This window comes from Chinchilla lanigera, unplaced genomic scaffold (assembly GCF_000276665.1).
Source record: "Chinchilla lanigera isolate Chin_1 unplaced genomic scaffold, ChiLan1.0 scaffold00024, whole genome shotgun sequence".
In the NCBI taxonomy this organism is placed as follows: Eukaryota; Metazoa; Chordata; class Mammalia; order Rodentia; family Chinchillidae; genus Chinchilla; species Chinchilla lanigera.
The window spans coordinates 14,334,855-14,362,567 of NW_004955425.1; the positions used below are offsets into that span (position 1 = coordinate 14,334,855).

The 27,713-nt window shown below is 42.7% G+C and overlaps 1 protein-coding gene across 3 annotated transcripts in view; it reads right to left on the reverse strand.

The window, feature by feature from the left end:
- Rhobtb1 (Rho-related BTB domain containing 1) overlaps positions 1-27,713 on the reverse strand; it is a 67,605-nt gene that overhangs the window by 35,727 nt on the left and 4,165 nt on the right. The window contains exons 1-4 of one of the 3 annotated variants that reach the window (XM_013514879.1): positions 27,363-27,627; positions 25,855-25,905; positions 6,049-6,250; positions 5,493-5,596 (exon numbers count right to left, since the gene is read on the reverse strand). In XM_013514879.1, the coding sequence (XP_013370333.1) occupies positions 5,493-5,596; positions 6,049-6,240 (296 nt within the window). In that variant the 5' untranslated portion in view covers positions 6,241-6,250; positions 25,855-25,905; positions 27,363-27,627. Of the gene's footprint in view, positions 1-5,492; positions 5,597-6,048; positions 6,251-25,854; positions 25,906-26,455; positions 26,602-27,362; positions 27,628-27,713 lie in introns of those variants that run through there. The other 2 variants (XM_005385942.2, XM_005385941.2) reach the window with 2 other exon arrangements.

Here is a 27,713-nt window from a genome sequence, read left to right on the forward strand (position 1 = left end):
CAGGACTGAATGCCTTTAGGGTACAAGCCATAATAATTTCCCTAGACCTGAACATGACAAGTGCAGTTCGGATGACTTTTCCATAAAGTACATGCACTGCTCACTTTCTTCCCTTTGCTATTCTGGTCTCCTTGTCTAAAGCCACCACCAGGACCAGAAATACTGTGAGGAGAGGGACGGACTTGCCTCAGGTGCAAAATGCAAGGAGGCAGCAAAAAATTTAGTAATCCACACCAATGATATTTTAAAATATCAAAATGAAGAGAAAATTCCAGGATGAGCAAAATATCAACATTTTAAATGAAATCTGGATTAGCAACACTACCATACTGAGCCTAAGGCAAAAGAGAAAAAACAATCATAATGATCTTGTCTTTTAAAAATTATTATTAGCTGGGCATGGTGGTGCATGCCTGTAATGCCAGCACTCTGGGCGGCTGAGGCAGGAGGATGGCATGTTTGAGCCCAGACTGGGCAACTTAGTGACTTAGCAAGGCCCTGTCTCTAAAGAAAAAACAAGAAGGAACTACAGATATAGCTGCTGTCCTCCATTTTCAACTATTAAGATTCCTGAGGAGCCCCCTACCCCCGTCACTGCTATGACTCACACTTCAAGGTCAAGGTGAGTCCTACTTGCCTTGACTAGTTCTGACCTTGGTCCACCTCTACTTGATACGTTTCATGGCACAACAGGCTGTTCGTCATCCTGAAATCATTAAAATTTTACTTTTTGCCCAGCATTTTAAGAGCTAACTGAAGGTACTCTATCTAGACACATTCATTGTATCCACTTCCCCCTTGTCACTAACCATGAGCACAGGAAAAGACACAAACAGTCACCTATACTCTTTGAATTTTTTAAAAGGGCCTCAAATGACCATTCAAAAGGGGCTGTGTTCGCGCTGTATCTGATTGCATGGGCCTTCAACATGAAACTAAACCCGTCTTATCTAAACAGAAACATAGAAACCACAGTTCTGATTAAATGTTATCATTTAAAACACATATTGTACTTTTCATAGGAACTATCAACATTTGAGAAAGAATCAGTGTGTACGAATAAACTATGTAATAAATGGATTCCAACAGAGCTGAAAATATGCCCAGAAACTGTTGGGGATAAGGTCAAGTAGGATAGTTCTGAACCTTTTAGTTAAACATTTTGGGGGAAATATGCCAAATAAATTTCCCAAGATTCCAGCTCACTCTTAAAACATTTGCATGGAGGTAGCATTGTTCCTGAAAGTGAAAGGCCTCATGCTTAGCTGATTATGAGTGCAGGCAAGGAAGTACTTTATGTGTTGCGGATTAGAGAAATTAAGAGAAGATCTGTTGGAGTATGAGGTCTGGAAAGAGAGATGATCGATGTTGATTTTTAGGGTCCACACAGGACAGGGCAGGACTCGGGCTGTCCGAGGAGGAAATTTCACGCAGGGTTGTCATTAGTCAGCAGCAGCAGAGACCCAGCACGGCTGCGCCAGGCTTCGGAGAGAGGCAGACCGAAGGGGAAGTGCTGCTCTCCCCGTCCCGGCTGTCTGCCTTTGGTATTTGCGGTGTCTGCTTCCCCGGTTGTGAAATGAGCCTGCTTTGCAGGGTCATCACGGGAATGACGCAGGCCAGGACACACAGAGCTCCTCGCACAGGCCTGGCTCCTGGGCGCTTTGATGAAACTGAGTTGCTGTTATAACCACAACAGCACTGCTGGCTTTACTGACTGTTTGAAGGTTATCTGACCCTGGACAGATAAGGCAAGGAGGTGAACAAAGACGAGAGCCGATAAAATGTAACTATTTCCACATGGCTGCCTCAAAGATGAGCTAAGGGCCTAGATGGTCCGTTGGAGGAGGGGCCCATCCTATTCACCTTCCTTGTTTGGGGTGCTCAGTACTGGGGTGCTCAGTACCAGAGAAGGAAGTGTTCACCGTTACAAACATTCTTGGGAGAAGTCTAGGAGAATGAGAGCTCTTTCAGAAGTGGCTCTTTTCCTGCCAACAGACAGGAGCTGATCAGTGCCACGGTTTCTATGGACAGTTGCATTCCTGACATTTCAAAAGACCCAGAAAAGAGCTTCAGAAAAGTTCATGCAACAGTGGGCGGAAAGCAGTCTGTGAGGAAAGGCTACAGGGAGGTGGGCTGTTCTCTGGTGAGGAGAGAGGGCTTGACCCAATGCCGGGTGTGTGAAATGTGAGGGTGCTGATGCTTTCATCTCCTTCCAGCAGGACTTCCCCCTCCCTACCTTCCCTTAGCGGGATGGGCGACGTCCCTTCCTAAGGAAAGGGTCAGGCAGATCAGCAGATCTGAGCTGGAGTTCTAAGCCTCTACACAACTGCTGAAGAGCAAACAGAAGCCAGGCCATCGGTGAGGGTCACACTCTACTTAAAATGAGGAGGTGGTGGCTTGGGACATTGGACGGAATGGAAGCCAGCGGTGAGGAGAGCCGGGTGTGAACATGCCGCTGAGACTCGCTGTTGGATGAGTTACAGCAGAGAGAGGGCTCAGCTCCTTATTCTCTTGCAGCAAGGGGACCATGTTGGCCTCTTTGGGTTGTAAGTGGATTAAACTAACATTGGCAAAGCTCCTAATATGTTGGCTGGCACACAGTAGGCCAGCACTGACTTTGATATGGGGAAGCTATTGTCCTAGTTGGCTAAAAAATGGGTTGGATGGTTATTTTTAAGACATGATGAGAACAATGATATTATGGTTAATGACACACTAGGAAAACTGCAAATTTAAACTGGCAGGCTGCCTACCACCGACACCACCCTGGCTCATAGGTCATGCTGAAAACTTGAGCTTGTCCATGCGAAAGAGTGTCTCAGGGGCAACTTGTGGAGTTCCTTTGTGCTGAGCAGCAGGGGACACTGATGATAAGGTCTGAGGTACCTTGGTATGAGTCTAACGTCTCTCACTGTCACCATAAGAATAATTTGAAAAAGGTTCCAAACACCTTGGAGTATATTCCACAGGCCTTAAAGTTGATTCCTGCGGCACATCCCACCGGCTTGTAATTCATACCGGCAGAGCCAAAAATATTAGTCCACAAACAGGCTTGCAGACTGGACTGATTGTCAGAAACTATAACTGTGATTTTTCTCCTTCACAGATGATATAAAGCTAAAAGTAGAAATCATTAAGAAATTAAAATTACGCAGCTCTCTCAAAGCAATGCAAAGAACTGGTTAAAGCTCTGTGTGCAATAAAAGAACCTCCTCTCGCTACCAGATTTTTCCATACCACGTAATTTTTTGGTGTTGCTTCAGTGTGGTATTGCATAGGTAGCATTTAGAGAAAGGCGGCAGAGTCCAAGACAGAGCAGCTTTGGTTTTTGTTCTTTTTTAGCAGTGGGGCCCATGGCTGGCTGCCTAGAAGCTGCAGACACTCGGAAAGGACAGAGGAGATGCGAGGCATAAACATGCACACCAAGCGGGCTCTGCAGAGAACACAGCCCTGAGATGGAAGTGTTCGCTGTGTCCTTCAGCGTTGTGCGGAGATTTGGGCTTGGCCCGGGGAGAACTTCCTGTTTCCACCAAAGGGAGAACAGGTTATCACTGACCGACCCGAACACTACAGCAAAGGGAGCAGAACAATGGAGGCACAGGAAAGAGCAGCTTATTTTTGTTGGGAGTGAACAGACACAGGCCTGACATGTTGTGAAATGTCTCCAGCTATGTCAGGAAGCTGGACAAGGCCCAGTGTGGATCACAAGGGCCATGGTGCTACTCAACAAATCCCAGGCACGATTCTCAAGTGAAGTGAAGCAGCCCTTCCGTTACCACAGTACAAGTTTTGCACATTGGCTTCATATCAAAATTTGTTTTTCAAATGCATGAAGTTTAAGTGGCAACAAACCACAGTGCTGTTGGAACAGTCTGAAGTGAAATACCTCAGTAAACTTACCTTTAGGCTCATCTTGCATGGAACCTTCCAGAAGTGGGGTTCCTGTGACATTTATTGCATCTATCTTTACTTCACTTAAAAACATTTTAAAATGAGGCTTTCTTAAAAGCACAGATATTGCAAGCCTGACTGCACAGTACTCACAAGCAGGTTCATTATTGTTTTTATTATTGTTGTTGTTATTATTATTATTTGTGATACTTGGGATTGCATCCTGGGCTTTTACACTGAACTACATCCCTAACCCTCTTTTTTAACTTTTAAATTTTGAGACAGAGTCTTGCTAAATTGCTAAATTGCCCAGGTTGGGCTGGCCTTTGTGATCTTCCTGCTTTAGCCTCAAACAGTGCTGGGGTTATAGGTGTGTATCACTAAATGCAGAACAAGTGGACATAAACCAAAAATGAACTGGCAACTAACACACAATCAGAACATCACAAAAAGAAAGAAAGGAAAATAATGTCCAGGACATTCGAGGAAAAGTATCCACAATGCTGGGTTTTAAGTTTAAAAGTTCTTATTACAAAGGGTGCGTGAAGTCATGTTTCACCTCCATGTACCTTTCTACGTCCCCTTGAACAAACTGGCCTGATTCACAGGCTTTTTTGTTTTTCTTCTTCAGTTTGTGAACTATTTCTCAGGAGTAGGGCAAACGCTTTCAGCAATTTTATTACCATTTTAGACCACTGTGACAAATACAATTTGAAGTTTGCTTCGAGAACTACTGCTTAAAGAAACAGAGGAACTTTCCACAGTGTTTATGTCAACGACAAGGAAGAATTCACCCACTGGAGTATCTAATCCCACTTTACTTGATGTTAAAAGGGGACAACTAAATTCTAAACTTCAAATGCAATGTCTTAATTTACAACTGGGGAACGGAAATCTCCATCATATCTGGATTTTAAGAGCTATAATGCACCGAATGAAAGGTATTTTTAAGTTATGGTGACAAGAAGAAGCTGCTACATATTTTAAGACACTCTGACCGTGTTCCTTTCTATGTAAGTATCCTAGGTTAATCTTCTCATGACTGGATTTTTCCTTCTCTCTCTTTTTTTTAAAATGAAAAATAGACATTAGTGTTTCAGTTCATTTTGGAAATACACTTTGTGAAGGACTTCCAAGATTGTTTTCTTCCTTTTTAAAAGTGACCTTCAAATAAAAATGAAACTTTTCAGATAACACAAAGCCTGAAGCAAATAACATCAGGCTCTGCTAATACAGTCGTGAAGAGACCAAAGAGACCTTCTGAAGTACAGCAACCAATGCTAAAATAACTGGTAAAACACCAGCAACCAAAGCACCCCAAGGCGGGAGGGCAAGGCAGGGTCCTCAGCTAAGAAGCTGTCCTGTGTAACCAGCACTGGTTGTTTTGAACAAGGACTTCCTTAGTGACAAGGCAAACATTTTTGACATCAGGAAACAATAACCTTTTCTGCTTCTTTTTTTTCCCCCTTTTCTTAGAAAAAGTGCAGAGCACAACACATTTCAAGGCCATATATGAGTTTTGGTTGATCTGTGAGCCATCTGCTAGTTCTTAAAAGGAAACTGTCCTCAAACTCAACTGCTCTGCATTAGTTCTGCTTTACCTGCCGTATGCAAAACGCCTGTCTTTGTGATGATCGCCAAAAGTATCCCAGAGCCTGAGAGAAACGCTCACTTCATCAACAACGTCCCGGGAGCGCTCCAAGACCTGTGGGGAGACAGCACCACGCTTGCGGTTAACTGGAGGTTCCCCAAGAGGAGGTCTGAGTCAACACCCCTCAGTGCCCCTCAGCGGCAGAGCTGAATTTCTTTATTCCACCTAGCGGGACTGAGGGCAAGTCCTGGTCCATTTCCTGGACTCACAGGACACAAACCCTTACTCCAGATACCACAGCCACACCCCTAGTCCACACTCTGCTTTGCTCTCCTGTGGCACAAAAAGGTCTGTTTTGTTTTGAATATGCGCTTTACCCACCCTCGCCCTTCTTTCTCTCTCTGCTTTTATTAGAGTATGTTTGTGATATATGACAAATATGTTGACAAGGGGGCACTGCTGTGTATACACGTGGACTTGATTCCTTTTATTTCTCCTTCCCTCCCTGAGGGCTCCCCGCTCTCCCCGGGCTCCTGCCCGCCTCCACTGAGTTCTGTGCATCTTACCTCCTGGCAGACGCGGTACTGGTCAATCGCCCACACAGTTGGCACGTGGGTGGCCAGCAGCTGGTACTGGGTCAGCGTGGTGTTGCAGGCGCGGGCACAGATCAGGCGCGTCTTCCCCACGGCGTTGTCCCCCACAACCACACACTTGATGGTCTCGACGTTGGGCCTTTCGTAGTCCATGTCAGTGTCCATTTATAAAACTCTGCAAAAGAAACGCACACTGAGGCTTTCCAGAGCAATCCACGAGGCGAGGGGTCCAGAATCGCTCTGCTGTTGTCTAGCTTTTTCCTTAGAGGTGCCAAGCACAGGAAAGAAGTTTGAAATTCGTACTAAGCCTAACTGAAACTCAAGTTTTCTTTTTATATCTCACACAAGAACAAAAACACCAGACTGTTATTCTGACCTCAAACAGTTTATTCCGGTTAACATGTTATTTTCTCCTTGGTTTTCTCTAAACATGCCTACTGCAGATCCATCCAGGCCCTGTCAGGACCGCTGCCACACATTTATAGCTCCCTGGCTACACATGTTGGCCAGCTAGTGAGTCTGGTCACCTGTAGGGTAACCTTTGTCACCAATGCATGTATACCCACTGCAGTTTTCCAGTTACCCAGTGTCTGTTATTGAGAAGCCGTTTTCTCTAAGTTTAAAACTACTACAGTGACTTAGTAGAGAATCAAAAGCTTAGGCTGAAAGACTCTTTGATTTTACAGAAGAGTAAACTCCAAGCCTGAATTCTGTCGCATTAACCAAATTCACGTCATTTATTCATACTAACCAAATTAATAAAGAAAATATTCTCAATAGGGTGCACTATAAAGCAAAATTAAAAAAATACTTCTCCCTCTGTATTTTCAACAAGCTGAAGCATATGGTAAATTAGAATTACTCTACTAGGAAAAAGAGCCATTTTGGAATCTTCCTGAAGCTACCAAGAAGGCTCCTGAGTGAGAGGTCACAAAGCAGAGGAAGAGGCAAAGCTTCAGCAGTGGGCTTCCTGGGGACAGCACTTTCCACCTACAGAGCGGCAGCCTCCTTGTGCATAGCGGTTGGATGGGAGAGCAACTTTGCAAGATTTTAAGATTTTAATGAGTTGTAATTTTCCTTTTCAGGAAATCTATTATTAAACTGAGATAATTGGTTGGATTATAAAGAGTTGATACTGATTTTACTGACCATGATAAAGAAACTGTTCAGAGGAGAGCCTGGCACATAATTAGGACTCAGTTAAGTATTAAACTCAGCTGATTTGAGAAGAATGATAATTTGGATAGTAAGGTTATTGACAGAGAGATCTGAGGAAGATACTGCGAAGAACAGTTTTTCACAGTTCGGAGTATCTGAGGATGGAAGCGTTTCAGGAAGCGAAGGGTATGGAACTGCCGACTGTAACGCCATCCGGAGGTGTTAAACCCAAGGCTGGAGAGCAATTTGGCAGGAACGCAGTGTAGTGATTCAGAGAACAGATGTGTGGTTAGGTTAGGATTTGATCTGTGGTTTCTATACAGCAAGGAGGCTTAAAATAGATAAATACCTGTGCCCCACCTGGCAATGCTTATTCTGCACATCTTGGGTGGGGAGAGTCTTAAAAAATTTCTAATTCTGATGAACAGCCAAGTAAATGACTCAAAAAACTAATCTCTTTAACATTTTGCCTTAAAATTCCATGGTTTTATTAGTTCCCTATCTCACAGTATAATGTGGCAAAAGCATGAATCTGGCATTAGACCAGTATTCCTCAAAACTCTCCAGGGAACCTGCACAATTCTGGAGACATTTTCGGTGGTCACATTCAGAAGAGTTAGATTAAAAAGCTACTGGCTTCTAAAGGGTAGAGGTCAAAGAGGCTGTTGCTAAGCATACTTCAGTGTACAGGACAGCCTCCAACAACCAGGAACTGCTAAACCCCAAATGTCAGGGGGCCACGGCTGAGAAACCCTGTCTCAGATGGATGCGAGTTTGAACTCTGTCTACCCCACCGTCTAGTCATGTGACTTCGGGCTAGTTGTTTATTTTCTGGCCTTCAGCTTTTTCATCTGATAGGAAGAAATTATAATCAGCTATCTGGTAAGATAAGGTTATTGTGAAACCTAAGTAAACTGATGTTTTAAATTCCTGGTGCAGTACACCTGACACACTGATGACTTCAAAAATTATAATCCTGATACTGAAGAGGAATGCCTTCTGAGGGCAGTAAAACTGAGTCAAAGGAGAAGCCAGAATTAGATACAAACTTATAAATTTAACTATAACAAAGAGCTATGAAAAGGACAGACTTTAGAGGCACTAACTCCAGGGTAACTTGCTGAAAGCTAATGGACAAAAACACCTAAGGAAGGAAGGCAGAAAAAGTTTTGGCAAGAGTGACAGGCAGGGAGGAGAACACAGTAAGTCAAGAGATAACGACTTGGAAAGGTTGGCGAAGATATTTTTATGGGGTATTTTTTTATTACAGAATTAATCTGGTAACACTTCTTAGTGCTCCTGGACAAGTTTCTGGTGATGCTACCATGGGGTGGCTGGAATCAGTAAAGTAAGTTTTATTTGGAGTCCCATAATTCTGAAAACTGACATTTATTATTTGGAATGTCCAAAGTGGTAGAATGTCTGATGGTGAATTCAATGCTTTTTGGATAAATAAACCTCATAGAGAACGTTGGGATTTAGTAAAAATTGAGATGAATACTAAAAAAAGGGAATTTTTTTGTTGGCCTGGAACTATGAAATTGGCCTTCCTGTTGCTTTGCAAACTAGCTCTGATAGCAGTCCCCAAAAAGGAATCCCCCAAATAATTTCGATCACCAAAGTGTTGTTGGAATAGTTCTGTAGGTTTTACAGAAGCCTACTTTGAGAAAGAAGCCCTTCAAGTTTCACGTTAAGGTATGGTTACAGAGAGTATCATTACTTCATTTATTTTTAGACATATTTCATGTGCTAAAAACAAATTTCTGAGTCAAAGGTGAGAATAACATCCATGGATCTTCTAATCCCTAGCAATCTGTCCAAGACCAAAGTGAATGCCAAAGGTGCTGAACCCTGTGTACAGGGGGTCACGTGTAGGAGCGGAAAAAAAAAGCAGGGCAGACTAAAATACTCATAGCCCAGATCACTAACTGCAGATCTGAAATTTCCAGGAAACAATGCTGGACTTCCCAATACTAAATATCTTTTATTTGGTGTATAAATTGTTTTCTGAGGTAATCTAAAAAGCATTTTAAAAATGCTAAGTCACAGCCAAAGATACAAACTCATGCTACACTCACGCTGTTGTAAATCATTGTGCATCTGTTACACACAAATATTAAATTATGGTAGTAATTATAAAAATAGGGCACTTGATCCTTCTCCACTTGTTATGGACTCCAATTTATTCATATCTAGCACTCTCATGGTTGAGTGAGCTCTTAGGACCATTGGATAATGACTCTGCTTCCTGATTTTTATTTACCTAGAGTAAGAGCAATAAATATCATTCATTTAACACAGTGAATAAATTTCACCATCATAAATCCTGCGGATCTATGTGGACACCCTTTGCCTGTAGATACCTGAGGAGACAAAAGAGGGGGGGAAAGAAAGTATGTGAAGAACGAATGCTGGTAATCTAAGGCAGCATGTTTGTCTTACTCAAAACTGACCCGAGCTTCCTTTCATACCTGAACAAATGCTCAGTACATAATTCTGAGTTAAAATGCACCTGAAGACCCTACCTGCATTCCATCTCAAGTGGTCAAGTTTATCTCAAAACTGACCAATGGACAAGAAAAGGCTTGGTGCAGAGGTTCGGGGTGCCTGCCGCTCGGAATGCTGGTGCCCACAGGCTGCCTTCGACATGTGTGAGTATGATGTCATGGTCCAGGGAAGCAGGCTGTCGGTTTGCTTGTCACGTACCTCCCCCAGCATGATTACCATCATCTATAGGACCTCGGGCCTCTCCTCGCTGTTCATCACCAGCTCAGTGTTCCTCCTCTGTCCACAGGACAAATCCCACGTCCTCGCCTCGCAATGTCTTTGCTTCTTCTGCCCCAGTGATCTTCACCACACTCCCCTCGAGCCATTCATCTTTCTGGCCCTGTTTTGATGTTGCTGTCATCCAGAAACAGTTTTCTTCTCAAATATCAGATTTCCAAATCCCATCCTCTGAGTGAAACTCCTTGTTTACAGCTAGTGCTACATGAAACGAGGCCACTGCGGTCACCTGCCTCCCCCTCAGGAGTGGAAATGAATTCCCTTCCTCTTGAACTCGGGGGCAAGCCCTGTTGACTGCTGGCCCAGAAGCATGTGCTGGAGGAGGTGTCCTGTGAATTCTGGACAGCAGGCTTCCAGAGGCCCTGCAATTCCATGGGCCTGCTGCTGGAAAGCTGCCCTAAGGCCGCCATGTAAGGAAGGGTTGGTCCCAGTCTAGTGCAGGATGAGAATTGATACTGGGGAAGGCCAACCTGGATCTTTGCGCCTCACCAACCCTCCAGATGGATGTATCATTGTAAAGGTGCCCAGGTGAAGCCAGATTTAATGAACTGCAGGATCTTAAGAAGTAATATACCGTTGTTGTTGGAAGACATCAAGATTTGGGGGAATTGGTTATAAGGCAATAACGAACCCAAACACACCCATTATACCTTAGGAAAAATCTTCAAGACCTTAATTCCCCCATTTTTTAAAGATGCTAAGCCCTTCTTGGTGGCTAATTTTTCCACCAAGGACTGATGGGTCGTGACAGTTTTTCTCTTTACTGATCAACCTCAGCTTCTTGCATTGCATGTGAACTAGGCAGAGTGACAACGCTTTCATGTGTATGTCCTAGTCCCTGGAACCTGTGAACATGTTCTGTTCCATGGCACAGGGGAGTGAGACAGCTGTGTAGAGGGAATTACAGTTGCTGATCTGCTGACTTTAATGTAAGAGACTACCTTAAATTAGGTTGTGTCCAGTGTAATCACAGGGGTCTTTTACATATGGAAGAGACAGGCTAGAAATCAGAAACAGAAATATGAAGATGCTTTTTTGCTGGCTTTGAAGAAGGAAAAAAGGGCCACAAGCCAAGGAACGCAGGTCACCTCTAACAGCTAGGAAAGGTAAGAAAAGAGGTTCTCCCTGGAGTTTCCAGAAGGAACACAGTCTGCCAATGGTTTAATTCAAATCCACTGAGACCCAGTTCAGACCTGTTCCGATCTCTACAACTCTAAATTAATAAATTTGTATCTTTTCATGCATTTGATAATTCATTAGAGCAACAATAGGAAATTAACACAGTACCCTTTAGTCACATAGAATCCTTTCCTTTAATTTTAGATCCTGTATGTTACATCAGTGCTCTTGTGTGCATCTTCTCACGCCGCCTATTGCTTGCTTGCCAGCAAGTTCTATTCGTTCTTCTAGTCATTCTTCAGAACTTACTCGGGGATCATCTCTAAAAACCTTTCCTATCTACTACTTCTCCCTACAGACTAATTTACTTTTTCCTCTGCTCCAATGAATTGTAAGGGGAGAAGCTGGCAACTTTTTTTAGGTGGATACATCTTCCCAGCGCCCCTCTAATGCACTTCATGATATCCAGTGTTTTGGGAGGTATTGCCATGTGCTACTGTGCTTAAAATACATGTGCATAGACACCCTTCTTCTATAACACCTTCTCTGACCACCCCTTCTCCTCTAAAGGGCCTGTAATTTAACCTGACTCTCTCCTACGGCTAATCATGGGAAAAACAGCAACACAGTCAAATGTGACCTTAGCTCCTCCGGTCCCCTCTAAATCATTTTGCTCTAGTGGAAGTGCCCCACTCCCATCTTTGGTCCTTGAGTTCATGGCCTTCATGGCATTCAGCCTCTCTCTTTTGAAACAGCCTCCCAGGAAGTGTGAGCCTCACCCAGGCCCGCACTCACACTGCAGCTATGTGATCTTCAGGGGCCAAGTCCCATACTTCAGTATTCAGCAGCACTGCAGCTGATGAAACCCAGGATGTGTTTGCTTGCCCTTGACAGGTACACTTCAGGGCACGGCCACTCGGTGATTCAGGTGAGGAAGCAGGGCTCCGCTAACATCAGAAACTCAAAAATGAGGGAAGGGGCAAGGAAGCTTGTTATTTATCTAAGACACCCTGTAATTCTTGTGAGTCACCCATCAGTGAAGTATGCTACCCTTCCCATCACTTGTGTGTCTCTTGTTATGTCTGCTGTTTCCATCAAGGGGTAGTGAGAACTCTCCTTAAAGACAGAACTCGCAGGCCCATGAAGATGCCTTTGTACTCTCAGCTCCACTGAGTTCTTCACAGACGGTCTACTATATTTTCTCATTCCTTCAAAAAGCCCATGATCTGAATTTTAAGAAATAATTTAGTTCAGTCATTAAAAAATACCAGTAGAACAAACTTGAGAGAATTTGAGGAATTAGCACTGAGAGAAAAACTGAGAATTTCACATCATTGACAGAAACAAAAGGGAAATGTTAAGAGTTGCATAATAACTACAGCCCGCAGCCAGATTTCAGCTGTGCAGATTTCATTATCCAGAGCTCTTAATCACTAGTCACAGGCAGGTGGGAGCTGTTTTCTACATAAAATAAACATCTTAACTGGAATGGACAAGGGGTCTAGAGATGGGGGAGACTCCCCAAACTCAAAAATTCATAGAAATAGGATAACACTTCTATCATGTAAGAATATACCATATCAATCAACAATATTTTTAACTGTTTTGATTTAAAAAACAGAAAAGAGATAAGTGAAAAATGGGCACTGTATAGTACAGAGATGCAAATAAGACAAGGCCACTTTCTGAAAATGACCCAGCACTGTTTTTATACGTCCACTGCTGATCCTCTCCAGAGAGAGCCCTGTGATAATGGGATCTATGCAAGGTCATGCTATTGGCTTTTTAAAACTCAAAGTCAGTGGGGGAGGTGAGCCAGCAATAGAAAATAAGTTCTACCTCCATTGCCTTTAATAAGCACTGCCCTAATTGAAAAACTAAAGGACAGATCAAAAACCTAGAAGATGTATAAACATTCCAGGGTGAATTTCAAAGCCATCGTTGGTAAACTGCCTATACTCTAGAGACACAGGTCTACTTCCTTCTCCAAGTGCGCCTGTAACCTTCGCTCTGACAAGCTTACTAATGCCATGTCTTTTGCTCAGATCCCCTGCTCACTCCCTTCTCCATATCCTGAAATTGTTCTCCTCTTTGAGACTCAGGTAGAGTTAATTAAAGAAATACATGCTGAGCATCTGAGTGCCAGGCCTGTCACCTGTCCAGAGGCAGAGGTGAGGGGCTTGCCCTCATGGACTTCCAAGTCAGGGGAGAGAAACAGATACACAAATAGACAAATATACAATCACAAATGTGATGAATCTTCTAAAAAAAGATACAATGCAATGACAGAAAAATCACTGAAGTAGGAGGCCCCTGCAGCAAAGGAGGTATATCTGGGAGGACACCCCATTTTCCTGCTCCCCAAAGAATGAGAAGGGCTTGGTAACGAGGTGGTGTGAACAGCTGACCAGCAGCTCTAGTCGGGGGACCTGGAGTAAGGAACAGTTAGAAGGGCAGGCAGGGGCCAGTTCACACATGGCCCGGTGTACAGTGTCTCAAGTTGGAATTTTATCCCAAACTCAATGAGAAGCCCATGAAGTTTAAGCAGGGGAGTGACAGGTGCTGATTTTCTTTTTTAAAGGATCACCAATATCACCAAGACTGCTGCGTGAAGAACACATAGGGGAGAGACCAAGCAAAAATACAAGTACCAGGTGGGATGATTCCAAGTTCCCTAGCAGAGGAAAAATGGTGATGGCTTTGACCTGGACAGAATTGGCAGTGTGGGGAAGAGTTGGACATGACTTAAGTTTCATTCTGGAAGAAGATGAACTTAAAACATCCTGTATGTGACCTTCCAGGGTATTTATCAAATGTTAACTTTTAAGACAGATAATTATGTTTCTATGTATTTTGCATCTGCTTCAGCAAGCTTATACATTTTTGACAACAGAAAACTTACCCATCTTTCAGTCCTTAAATATTTCCACAGTGCCTTGCCCATATGTAGCTTTAACTAAAATGCTTGAAACAAGTACAGAAGTGCAGCCATTTCACCTTCCTTGGGGAACCTTGCAGCAGGGCTGGCAGAGAACCTGTGTGCAGTTCTCTCCGGTGACCGAGCACTAAGCCTTGTGGCCTCGAGAGCAGCAGTATGTGGCTCAGCTTGTGGCTGGTGAGGGGAACACCTTGAGGCGGGCCGACTGTGAGGTCCATCTTGAGAGCAACGCTCAACAGATGGCACTGCACCAACCAGTGCTCCCCAGCAAGAAGAACATCGGTAACTATGGGAACCACCAGGGACCAGGCCCATCCACCAATGGGAACGTGTGGGAAAGGGAGAAATGCAGGCAGAGAGGCTAAGGGCCCTATTTGATTTAGAGAATTAAGAGGATATGATTGTTTACTATGCTCTAGCACCTAGAACCAATTTGTGAATCTTAATATTTACATGGAAAGGTACTGTAAAGTTCTCATCTACTTTTAGACTTTAACATTCTGATTCAAGTGATTCCCAGCCCATTTTAGTGAATCACTCCCTGGCTAGAAAAGAGAAAGGGGAGGTGCATGGACAAACCATCAATAGGGAATGGTTTACAACTGATAGGAAATGAGCCTTGAAAGTTCATTAAATGCCTAAAAGAGCCATGTCACAAAATTAATTAGATGGACTTCAAGGCAAGACAGCAATGAAAGCATAGAAAACTCCAAGCCCACCCCGCAACCAATAACACCTCAGACATTAGCCTGATTCTAGACAGTTAGAAAACTCCATAATGGTACCAGCAACCAAGGATAAGAAGCAACCATATATCAGAAATTATAAAGATTTCTGTCAAATTCACTTCCTTGGAGCCAAAAGACCAGCAGAATGTCCACTTTCAAAGGGCAAAGAACTGGCCCAGGAAATGGTCCAGGATGTCCTCACCACGGATGCCTGTGAGTGCTAGAGTCACCTGGGACAAGACTGCAAAGGTCTGGTGGCGCCCCAAGACAGTCTTTGAAAAGGGGTGTGCTTTCATCACCACGGAGTAATCCCACTGCCTCCCACGCATAGAGAACAGAGTGTGGAAAACTCTTCCTGTTCTGCTTTTGATTCCCTCAGCCCGCACATCCAAGTCTTTTCAGGTTTTTTCTTTTGTTTTGGTACAGTATTAGGGATCAAACCCAGAGTGTGCCTCATGCACATAGGGCAAGTGCTCTACCACCAAACTACATCTCTAGCCCTCCTTAAATCTAAGGCGCCTAGACTAAGCTTGATGATCTTGCCTCCGTTTCCCGAGTAGCTGGGATTGCAGGCCTGGGCTGCTCACCTGGCTCCCTTCCACGTGGACTTGCACAAAGCAACTGATCCTGTGGGGTTAGTGTGGGGGTGGGGATGAAAGAAGGTGCAATTCCTAACAGGGGTACATCTTCTGTGCTGATGACATTCCTCACTACTGGATAAAAAGTAAGGAAATGCTGATATATGCTACAATATGGAAGAACTGGAAAATATTATGGTCAGTGGAAGAAGACAAATACAGGTTATACATTATCTGACTCCGTATTTATTTGTTTTGTTTTTGTTTTTGTTTTTCTCCGGTACCGGGAACCGAACTCACGACCTTGCGCTTGCCAGGCAGGCGCTTTGCCACTGAGCTAAATCCCCAGCCCCTGACTCCGTATTTATGAAACCTTTGGATTACACAAACCCAGAGAAAGCAGACTAGTGGTTGTCAGAATTGGGAGAAGTGGGGATGGGGAGTGACCAAAGGCATATGATAAGCACGAAGAACACTTTAGAAGTATAAGGAAAAGTTCAGAAAAATAACAAACTGAGCTGGGTGTGGTGGTGCACACCTGCAATTGCAGCATTCAGGAGCTTGAGGCAGGAGGATCATTGTGAGTTTGAGGCCAGCCTGGGCTACACAGTGAGCTCAAGGCCAGCCTGAACGACATGGCAAGACCCCGTCTCAGAAACAAAACAAAACTAAGCTAAAAACTGAAACATATGGGATGAAAAATCAGAATATATCAATGCCAGATTAAGAAAGTGAAAATGAATACCACATGGAGGGTTGAATTCATAGATATACCACAGCAGGGTTGAAGTAATAGATATACCACGTTTCTAAACCTGTAAAAAGACAGTGCACTTTCTTTCAAGTGTGTCTTACACATTACAAAAGCTGACCACATACTGGACAGAAGGGCAAATATCCTCCAGAGCATAAACTGTACCAACCAAATTCTCTAGCCATGAAGACATTCATAAAAAAAAGTAGAAGAAAAAGGTTTATGACAACAACTAAAACTCTCAACCCTTAAAAATTTAAAACTTTTTGATATACGTGGTGACTTAAGGAAACAGCATTATAAATGCAAAATGTTTCAGAAGTAAATGTATCTATCACAAAAGCACCGAAATCTATGACAAATGGGGAATAAAATACTGGCTCTATAACCTTGGGCACATCACTTAATCTAAGCCCCTAGTTTTTGGCTGTAAACTGGGGACAGCTACCTCCTTCCATGGGTTGCTGTGAAGGCTAAATTACATCACACTTGTAAAACAGTCTAGCCACTGAAAATACTCAGGGAATGCTCAGTAAGTCTGATCTATTAAGACCATCACTAAAATGATATTTTCTACGAATTTGCAATAACATAGAGAAATACTCAGGGGAAAGTGCAGATAGTAATCTGAAATATAGGTTGACAGAAACTGGATGTCATCGTTCTCTCACATGAAGCACCATTGTAGCACAGGGATACGGCTGAAAGAAACACAAACATGACTCTGAAAGCCATGAAAAGAACGGATGCTCAAGAATGGGGAGGTGCGGCTTACATAACTTATCAGGCATCTTGCAGCAAAAACTCCGGAAAAGTCTCCCCGGAGTTGTGTCCTCTAGGGTCCCACATAATGGCAACCACGCACGTCTCTCTCTCTCTGCCTGTGGGGCCTTAGCGTTCCCCCACAGCCATCCCCAAGGTTCTCATCGCTTCCTGCTGAGCTCACCTAGCCACTACTCTCTGCTTTACTTGCAATTTCAGCCACGACTTCCTGCCTCCAAGTGAATGGGTCTTCCTAGAGACACACCTTTTTCAGGTGGGGAGAGAGGAGCACCAAGGGGCACTCATATGCGCTTACTGCAGATAGACCGGGAGGAAATGCAGTAAGTAGACACCAGTAATTATAGCTGAATGATGGGCAAGAGCATGTTCCTGTCATTTTTCCATTTTTCTCTAGTTTTAAAATTTTCTATAATGCACATGTGTGATCTTTAAAAAAAAAAATAAAACCAGCACAAAACTCACTCATTCAGAGTGTACAATTCAATGTCTGGTTTTTTTCCCCCCCTTATATTCACACAGTTGGGCAACCATCCTCATGTTGTAATTCCAGAACATTCTCATATTCTCAAAAAGAAACTGTGGACCCGTAGCAGTCACTCCCCCTCCCTACTTCGCCCATCTCTGGCAACCACTAATCTGCTTTCTATGGGTTGGTGTATTCTGAAAGCTTCATAAATACGGAGTCAGACAATGTGTAGCCTTCTGCATTCGTCTGCTTCCACAGAGCATAATATGTTCAAGTTTGTACATGTTGTAGCATGTATCAGTACTTCAATACTTTTTATGGTGAAGTAATACTCTTAGATGTATTATTTCTATGACAGGAAAATATTTTAGTTTTTTTTAAAGTAACAGCTACACAAGTATAACCATTTTTAATTCTACTAAGGGTATGCCAACATAATACAATAATAATAAATAATTTTTGATGATTGTAAATTGTTTTTCAAAACCATACATTTATAAAGCATATTAAGCCTGCTGACTCTGGTTTTTTTTCTGACTCAAGCTTTCAAAAAAAAAACAAAAATCACAGGGCTCTAACTGATGCTTTGCTGAATACCAGACACAGATCTTGAACTAAATAAAAAGACAACTGAAGACACCCAAGACAAATGTATACAATTCTATTTTAAGCAGAAAGGGAAAAATTCTTGGCTTTGAAATTTTGAGTATTCGAAGAAAATACTTATGGCAACTGAAAGGAACACTTTTAAGAAATGGAAACAACACATGAAATATTCTGTGGAAATCAATTGCAGTTAAGATATTTTAGGCTTAGATCAATAATATAGTGTAATTCAGCTTTGCATTCATTAAAAAGAAAATAGCTCAAAATAGTTTGGCATGCTGCTATATTTGTATTTGTGTACCTGAAAATCACAAACACACAAATATGGATGCACATTCATGCATAAATTTAACATTATAATCTCTACTTGGAAGGAGAGACTTCCACACATTTTCAGCCACATGGGTGACACTGCAATCAAAGCTGGCAGTAGTTGGCTCAAATAAAGTAATGGTTCAGTGAAAAATCAAATTCTGCAAATGAAGGACTTAGCCTTGGGCACAGAATTCCGAATGTTTCAAACACACTGATAGTGTAGTGTAACGGTAACCAAAAGCTGGGTGCTGGTGGTGTTCTGGTTCCCGATCTAGCTGCTAGTTATACAGATACGTAAAGTTCACTAAAATGCATCCAGTCGTAAACCTGTGATCTGTAGACCTTTTTCTATGTTTATAGTTCTATACATTTCGTAACGTGAAAACATGATTCTGGAATCCTTATAGATGTCATGTAGGGGATGGATCAGAAATCTGTCAAAAATTAATAATTTAAATATTGGTCAATTCTTTAAAGAGATAGTAAAGTTCTAAGTGCTTGTTTGAAATGGCCACCATCAAGTTAGAAGGCTACAGGTGCTGCAAGACCCATCCGGATGAAGAAAAATCCCTCTAGCGCTTCCTAGTAGGGGTGTTCATGGAAGGCTTTTCTACAGATGTCAGTAAAAGTTAGCTTCTGTAGCACCAGAGACTGCTGACTGCGAAAGTTCCACGTAGGATGACTGTTCAAGCCACTGTACTTAAACATTCACGACACTGCAATATGCCACTTAAGATTAGGTTACGCACTGATTCAGGCGAATGAAGAAACTTTTTTTCCAAATTAGACTACAAATTCAGGATATGCCTACTTAAGCTAATGAGAAGAGATTCTCTGATCTTTCCAGACCAAGTCATAAAACTCTGTGGGACTTCAGCTGTATTGTCGGAAGACAGCCCTGAGTATTTAAAGGAAGAGTTTAGAAATACTAGAATCTGAAATATTCTAAAAGCTCAGTGTTGACCTCTGTTTGAGAAACATAAAGGAAACCATTGCCCTTACTTGAAGCCTCTTTCCAGGGGGCTTAATAAGCAGCTGCACATTTAGCCCTCGGTTCTGTGTCAAAAACATCTACTAGCCTCCCTTGTTTACTGACGTGAAGCCAGTCCCACCCCTCCTTAGGCTGCATAAATGCAGATGTTTTGACAGTGGGGAAGGTGGGAACCTGTACTGAAAAGAGTCAGAACAAACTAATGATTGCAAGCACTGGGTTTCCTGACTTACGAAACTAAACGGACACTCACATAAAGGAGTCAGTGGCCTTTGTCATGCTACATGAGAAGGAAAAGCGGGAAAGGGGGGGTGCGGAGAAGGCAGTCAAGAGATCAGCTGCTTACTAGGATCACTGTGGGGGGTTGTTTCATTTTAAATAATACTAATATCTGTACCAGGATGTTCTTGGAAGCTCTATTCACAATACTGAGACACTGGAAACAACTCATTGACAGTAGAATGGATGAATAAAAAATAAACTGAGGTCTATTCATACCATGGAATACTATATACCACTAAGATAAATAGTGCTACATACATTATGAATGACGGCTACAAACATTATGAATGAATCTTACAAAGATAATATTGAGAGAAAGAAGTCATATACAAAAGAGTAATAGGGTATCTCGCTGCATTGTCATAAAGTCCCAAAGGGAGCAAACCTCATCGATGACATCAGAAATGAAGGGAATGGCTGTCTCAGATGACTGGACAGGGGCATGAGAAGGGCTTCTTGGTGCTGGTCATACTTTGTTTTTCTTTTAGTTTGTGTGTGTGTGCTGGTTATATGGACATGTTCAGGGTGTGAAAAGTTTTTGTTGTATGTACGTATGTTTAGTATATTTTTTTCTTTATAAAAGAAACCTTAAATAAAAATATTTTAAGTTCAGATTCCTGAGCCCTGAGGTAGATCTACTAAAAGCACAGGCTTTAAGTTCCCTGGGGAATTGCAATCAATGTCCAGCCAAGGTTGAGACTCACTGCCCCAGGTGATCTCCATCCTTTGCCATGCTGGTACCAGCCCCAGTAGCCTGCGAGAACAGAGTGGTAAATTTTCAAGAATTTAGCAAGTCTATTAAAACAGTACTGATCTTAAAATTAAATTATATGCTTACGACTAAATTATACTAAAAACAAAGGTAATAAATACTCAAAAGTCACTATTTTCTAATTTTTTCACATTTTATTATTATTATCTGTACTTTTGAGGTTTTACGCCAATTTGCCCTGTAGGGTGGAGAGGCTGAACAGTGGTGTCTACCGGGCCCTCTTGTCTCAACTGTGCGCACTCATACCAGTGGTTTAAAATTTGCCATTGCGGGATCCTTTACGCCACAGAAACCAGACACTGCTACACAGCAAGGCTTGCTTTATGGCTCTGGTGATTTTCCAGACTTAAGAAAAAAAAAACCTAAAAATTTTGATAATGCAGGATAAATTTCTAAGTGTGTTGTATGTGTAGCCATTACACTGTGAATACTACCTTTGAGGAACTTTCACCCTGGAACGTTAAAAGTACTCTGTATCTCACTAAAGCGTTCATTCATGTCATTGGTGAAAAGGTACAGTTCTGACATATGGCTCTGTTGTTTCACTTGTGTCTTACTCATCAACATAAAGGAAGCATCAGCCAATACTTACATGGGAACTACAGTCTTCGCTAATTGTACCACACGCTGGCTGTGGATACAAGAGTTCGGCAAAACCCGACAGAAGCATTCCGAGAGACTCAGCTGGCAATGTGGAATTTGTAATAAGGAATACTTTACATTTTATTGTTATTTGTAAATTTTCTGCTGTGCAATCATTACATCAGAAGCATTTATTTATCTACTTAGAGGGTGGGAATTGAACTGAGAGCCCTGTGTATGCTAAGTATGCACTGCACCACTGATCTCTATCCCCAGCCCCTAGTGGCATTTATAATTAATATATTTATGCACATATAGGCATCCTTTTTCTTCCCCCAGAGAGCGGGTTGATTTACCAGCACACCACTAGCCGTAACTCCATGTTTAAAAGTCCATTGCTTTATTATGATTTAAGAAACAAGCACATGATATAAAGTGAGAGTCTAGTGATGGCCCGCACAGCATAACTTTCAGCATTAGATCCAGTAGTGACTCTACCTGCAAACTCCACTGCTAGTGGTGCAGCCCTCCACCCAGCAGCCCTGGGATCAAGGGGAGCTTGCTGGAAACCCAAAATTGCAGGCCTCGCTTCAGAACTCTTAAATCAGAAGCTGTTTCCTTCTAATAACATTTGAACATTGTTTTGAAAATAATTAATTTTAGCCAGGGATGTAGCTTAGTGGCACAGCACCTGCCTGGCAAGGGCAAGGTCCTGAGTTCAATTCCTAGTTCAAAAAAACAACAAACAAACAAAAAACAAAAACTAACGAACTTGTTGGTAAGAACTGAAACTTATATAGAACCCCTTTGCGATTAGTAAGAAGGTTAGGGACCATTTAGCAATTGATGGTATCTAAGCATCTAGCTGCATTTAGTTACTTCACAGCACCAGGGAAAACATACAATGGATACTCCTAAACTCAAAGAAAAGGACATATGTTCTGTAATGTATATGTAGCAAATGCTGAAAGGGAAACTGTGCCAGCAGGAGAATAAAGTCTGCTCAAAGCCACTTGTTATTAATAGAAAGAAAAAACAGGTGCAAGTGAGAAAAAAACCCACCACAACAGTAGCTTTCCTCTGTATCTGTGATGAACAGGAAGGGCTGCCAAAGACTTGTTCCAAAAGTCCGGAGCAGGGCAGCGAGTGCCACATGACAAAGCACAGCAGCTGGGGAGAGGAGTGTGATGAAACACTTCCCAGAGGTGTAATTTAGGCCACGGTAGTTATCAAGTACTGAGGGCGAAGGGGGAAATTGTAGTGTTTATGCTTTTCCTATCAACATCAGTCCGCAACACATGACACAAAGACAAGACAGCATCCCCCCAGTACTCCATACTGTTGCTTTGAAATGTAAAGCTCTATGTGAAAAACATGTTGGGAGGCTTAAGCAGTGTCCACAAGAAAGTGAGGGACACAGATCTCCAAGAGGACCTGTGCGCAAGAACGAAAGCAACAGAATAACTGAAGTAAACCATGGCCACCCTAGAGGGTGAGGAAAACAAGTGGAATTATGCTGGGCTGCTGGTACCCAGAGCAACCCAAGGGAAAACATTCCTACAACCATCCCTCCAGTAGCGGAACCCAGTGACTCCACTAAAACATGTTATGACTCCCCAGACATGGTAAATTTTTTTCCTTTGAGATACTCTGAAGGCAAATAAAGAACTAACCTTTACTGAGCACCTACTATGTGCTTCCAAGGTGATTTCATAACCTCATAATCTTTGGAGGGAGGCAATACTTTTTCCACTTACAGATGAGGGAAGTGAGATCCAAAGAAGTATTTTACCCAAGACACACAGCTAATAAAAAGCAGAGCTCAAACAATATTAAAAAGCTCCCAGCAGATCACTTAACTGAGACAGCTGGGGAGGGATCAAAGTGCGTATTCTGTAGAAGAGGATTGTTCTGCCTTGTCACTGGTGAACATAAGTGAAGTCTCCCCTAATAGAATAGCTTCATGTTGCTGGAATCCTCTTATCACTCCTTCCTGGGTATGGTTTTGGTAACAGATATATTTTGGACTTGCTAGCTGTAATTGTGGCTAATTTGGAGGGTTTAGAAGACTTGGCACTCTTCAGAGAGTGTTATGTAACAGATCTGAGCCCTGGCTGGGATTTGGAAACCTGGGTTCAGTTCAGGCGATGTCAGTTATTAACTATGAGAGTGGTCAAGTTACATGGTTCCCTGGGTTCCAGTATTTTATTATCTTCATGAGGTTGAACCAAGTACCATTAAGGACTTTCCTAGCTCCATGATTCAGCTTCACTGATTCAACTGTTTAAGACCGAATTTCATCAAAACACATTAGAAATAATCTCAAGATTTAACACGTTTGTCCAGGGCAAGACTGCTCTGTATATATCGTCAAAAAACACATCCACAGAACAATTATTTAATTTCTATACTTGTCATCTGCAAGGGTAACCTGAAAAGAAATGGTTTAAAGTGTGAGCTTTTCTGAGAGCTTATTTAGAACACATGTGCACACACACACACACAAAATGAGTATTCAAGTTCTTAGGCTTGGGTACAAATCTAAGCTCTGCTTCCTATTAGTCCTTTAGCTTAACGTGAGTTCCATGTTTGCTTCTGTACAATTGTATCAGATAATGAATATTAGCTGTAATGCAGTAACGTGTCTGGCATCAGAGGAGAGTAAGAAATGTTGGTTGTTGTTACCACAGGGCTCATGAGGGGTTTGGTCTACAGCTGGGAAACAATGCAAAGGCACATCCAGAAATGGATGATAAGGAGAACTCCAGCAGTATAAAGATATGGTGGGCACTAGGGGAAACTGCACTTATCTCCCATTGCGTTGAGCCTTTTCTTCTAAACACAGTGCCCCGTACTCTGACCCTTCCCAAGCTGTTTTGGAAAGAAGCCTCAGACCATAACCTCATTAATACTGGGAACTGGCTATTATCCTGTCTCCATGCAAGGCGTAAACTCAGTTGCAGAGTAGAGAAATGTCATTGCTTTCTTCTGGATCTCCTGGCATCTCTTTCTTTGTAAAATTTGCTAATTCACCCGTTAGCAAATGAAACCTGATGAGAGGTCAGCTGACGCATGTGATGGCGGAACCAGAGGGGGCATTCAAAGACAGGGTCGTCCCGGACATCTGGAAAGAACGGCTGTCAAGCCTACCGTTCATTTTCCGTGGGTTTATTTCCCAATTTCTGTCTTGTGTGGATAAGAAACAGAAGGCTCCAGGAAGAGGAGCCAGTGGCTTTGTTTATAAACAAAAAAGGACTAATAAATGACCAATCGGTAAACATCCCATCCCTTTCACTGGCTCTCGCCCCACCCACTGTCCGAAGCACGCACTCTCTCACTACCTGCCCCTTTTCTGTACACTTTTTGTGATTTAGTTTTCCTTTTTCTTTTCTGGTTTTGGTGATGTGAGGTTGGTGGGAAGTCTGATTGGAAAAGAGAAAGTGAACACAAGACCAAATTCAAATGCCCTATATTGTATAAACGCAATTATGTGAAGCCAAACGGAGACTGAACTATTTGTTTTCTAAAGGAAAAACCAATAGAAAGGTTTAAAAAATTACAGCCTCCTACAGGTAAATTTACCAAGCAAAGCCAGCAAAATTTCAGGTATCTCTAGCCACTTTTAAAGAGATAAGTCATGCACATTAAACAAAGCCTTCTGCAGTTCAAAAACGCAAACAAGTGATCGATTGCCAATTAAGTGATTATTATTAGAGATACTATGCTAATGGCAAGATTTCTTCTGGCTCTAACATTATGTAATTTACAGTATAATTTTACTGTTTTAAATAAACTGTAGGCTTATAGTTGGCATATTCATATTTTTATGGCATACTGTTATCACAACTAATGATATATAACTTGATCGTAAGGGCTTGGCCTATAGTGGAATTGTCCCAAAAATAACAGTGCTCTTACAGAATATGATCTGTTCCGTAATGATCCACTGGATAACAGCTCTGTATAGGGCAGAGATTTTATAGGACAGTCTGTAACAACCCCTTAAATGCTTAAAAATATCTCTTGGCTAATTAAGCTTTTAAAGCTATTAGCTTAAGTTGAGGCAATCAGTACATTAAAAAGATGATATCTAAAGGTTTGTTTTTTAGTAATCTGCTCCCTTATTTCATTTTTATTACCCTTATATAAAAATCCCTAAGAAGGATTAATAACTATTACAAGTTATTAAGAAAAAAAAACCCAGGGAGAAGGGCAGACAGGGTAGGAGCGGGTTATCAATTCAGACACAAACTGAAATATTCTACTTAACCTTTACAAACTGGCAATTTCTAGGACTTTGGTGGGGAGGCATCTATTATGTATCCAAATTTTCCAAGTAGGAATTTATGTCTTAGAATAAGACAGGAATTTTTAAAAAGTGCTATTTGTGCCGTCAACTAGGCATCAGAATTACACACTTTCTCTGAGCTTCCAACTCTTCACTTGCAGTGTGGTGACCAAGAAAGTGGTTTCACCTCATACAGGTTTTTTCTTTCTTTTCTTGAGGCAGAATGAAGACATAAATTTACAGAATACTGAATAGCACAATACCTGAATCTTAGTTCAACTATCATTATATCAAATCTCTTCCACCTCCACAGTGCTAAGATTCAAAGAGAAGTAAAACCCCAATTCCCGAGCACCCAGATCCCCAGGATCCTCAACGGCCTTGCACCATGTTGATTCCCAGAATTATTGAAGTCTTACAAAGGATAAACTGATCTAAGCTTCCTTTGGGTACCATTTTACTCACAGAGTAAGTAAAATAATAACAATAATATTGAACTTGTGATGATCCTAACTGAGCATAAAAAGAACAAAAATTCTAACCACCAACTATGAAACTTGTTCTGAAACACATCTTCAGAATGAGACACTGGGTATCATCAACCTGCTGTCATGGCTTTGCACAAAGACACTGACCTGTCTTTCTGGAAGTGCAGAAGGGAACACTCTGCTCACAGCTAGGCTTTCCTACACAAAAGAGAGAAATACTTCATCAATACTGTTGGTCAGCAGCACATGCAGAGTCACTACAATTTTCAACAAGTTGCCTCCCTAAGGATGGGCAAACTCTGCTTTACTTTTGCTAAGCGCCAGTGTAAAAATGACATTTCTTTGGTTCAAATACATCTTGAAATAGCTAGGTTAACATTTCATAGCACTTGCGAAAATCCTGAGCATTTTGGGATATAAAAAAAAGCATTTGGCCTTGAACTGATGGATGGGAACAATGAAAATGTCACAGGCCTTTTGTAACACCGAAGTCACGGAAGTGGGCATGCTTTTCAGCCAAAATAGCATTTTTAGACAATATAATTGTATCTGAAAGACCACACAATTCCAATTTTTCCTATTATATTTGTGTAACTAGTAAGTTGTATTGTTAAGCAAATGCCATCAAACTTTTATGTGTTTTTGTTTGCATCCTCACTCACACACACAGCCCAGTGTACTTAAAATGCACACTACTTTCAAAATCTGGAAAATGACAAAGTGCACATTCATTCGGAAGGACACTGACCATGATTTTCCCGCTCCTTAATGATTTTTCAAAGCCTTCCATATGGGATCAACTGGCTGAAAGTCTTTTCCATTAGCATGTCCAAATATGATCCAGGTATCTCAGAGGAAACCTTGTTTAATATAATAATTTACTGCCCACTCCACCTGCAGAGCAGTATGCAGATGTTATTTATACTGAAAAGAACTTCTGTTTGTTTTCTAGCAACCACTGCCTCTCTTAGGCATCTTGTAAATACCTTCATCGGCCCGTTGACTTTTCACTATTTGCTGAGACTGAGAGGTCTTTACAGAGGTGAAAACCACGGATAACTCAGTACTGACTTTGCAGTTTAGCAGATGCTTTCTGTAGGACGTGGCGCACGGCCCCAGTTGCACACCCCCGGTTTAGGGTGGGGACCCCCAAACCAAAAGAACCTCTAGCTGAACTTATGGCTGAAGTTCAACAGGGCTGCCCAACAGGAGTTCAGCCAGGAGACTTCCCTTAACTTCCTAGAGCTTCCTCCATCTGGGCGCCTCTGTGTCTGTCAACCTTCATGATCCCCCCACCCCCAGCAAATGTGTACAGTCAGCTCCAAAGGCACAGCTTGTGTGCTGACGCGCAAAGCCAAGTCCAAACCGTGCGCTTGACGCTCCCTTCTAACTTTCTAGCTTGTCCAAGTCTAAATATTGACATTGCTCCTCGGCTGAGATGTTTCATACTGCTGGGGATGGAAACTGAGCGGCTAACAGTGGGAGCTAATGATATATTCTTACATAGTTGTGCCTCCCTCCCACTTCTATTGGGGAGGGGGCGGAGGACATTGCATTTTCCTGCCCCCCCGACCCCCCCCCCCACAAAGCTGGCACACAGACAGGGAAGTGTGTGCAAGCCCCTCACGGCAGCTCCTGTTGTCACAGCAACTCACAACAGACTCCGTGGCCACCGCGCCGGAGGGGGGGCGCCAGCTACGGGCTGACCGGTCCAGCCTCTCGAGGGTGCCAGGGCCCAGGCCACTGGCGTACCCCCTTTCGAGGTCCTCCGCTGCCCACCACTGTCTTTCGAGGAAAAAGCCCTCCTCGGGCGACACTGCTCCCTCCCCGGCGCAGCCCCCGCTTAGGGTGCCTGTTGTGCACGTTCTCGGCTCCAAGTTCGGGGTGCGGCTGCCGGGCACTCGAGAAACCTCTTCTGCCGGCAGCCGGAGGGACAGCGCCGGCCTCGGGGGGGGCCCGCGACTCTCCTGGGGCGCTCCTGGCCGCGCGGCGCCGCCCGGACCCCG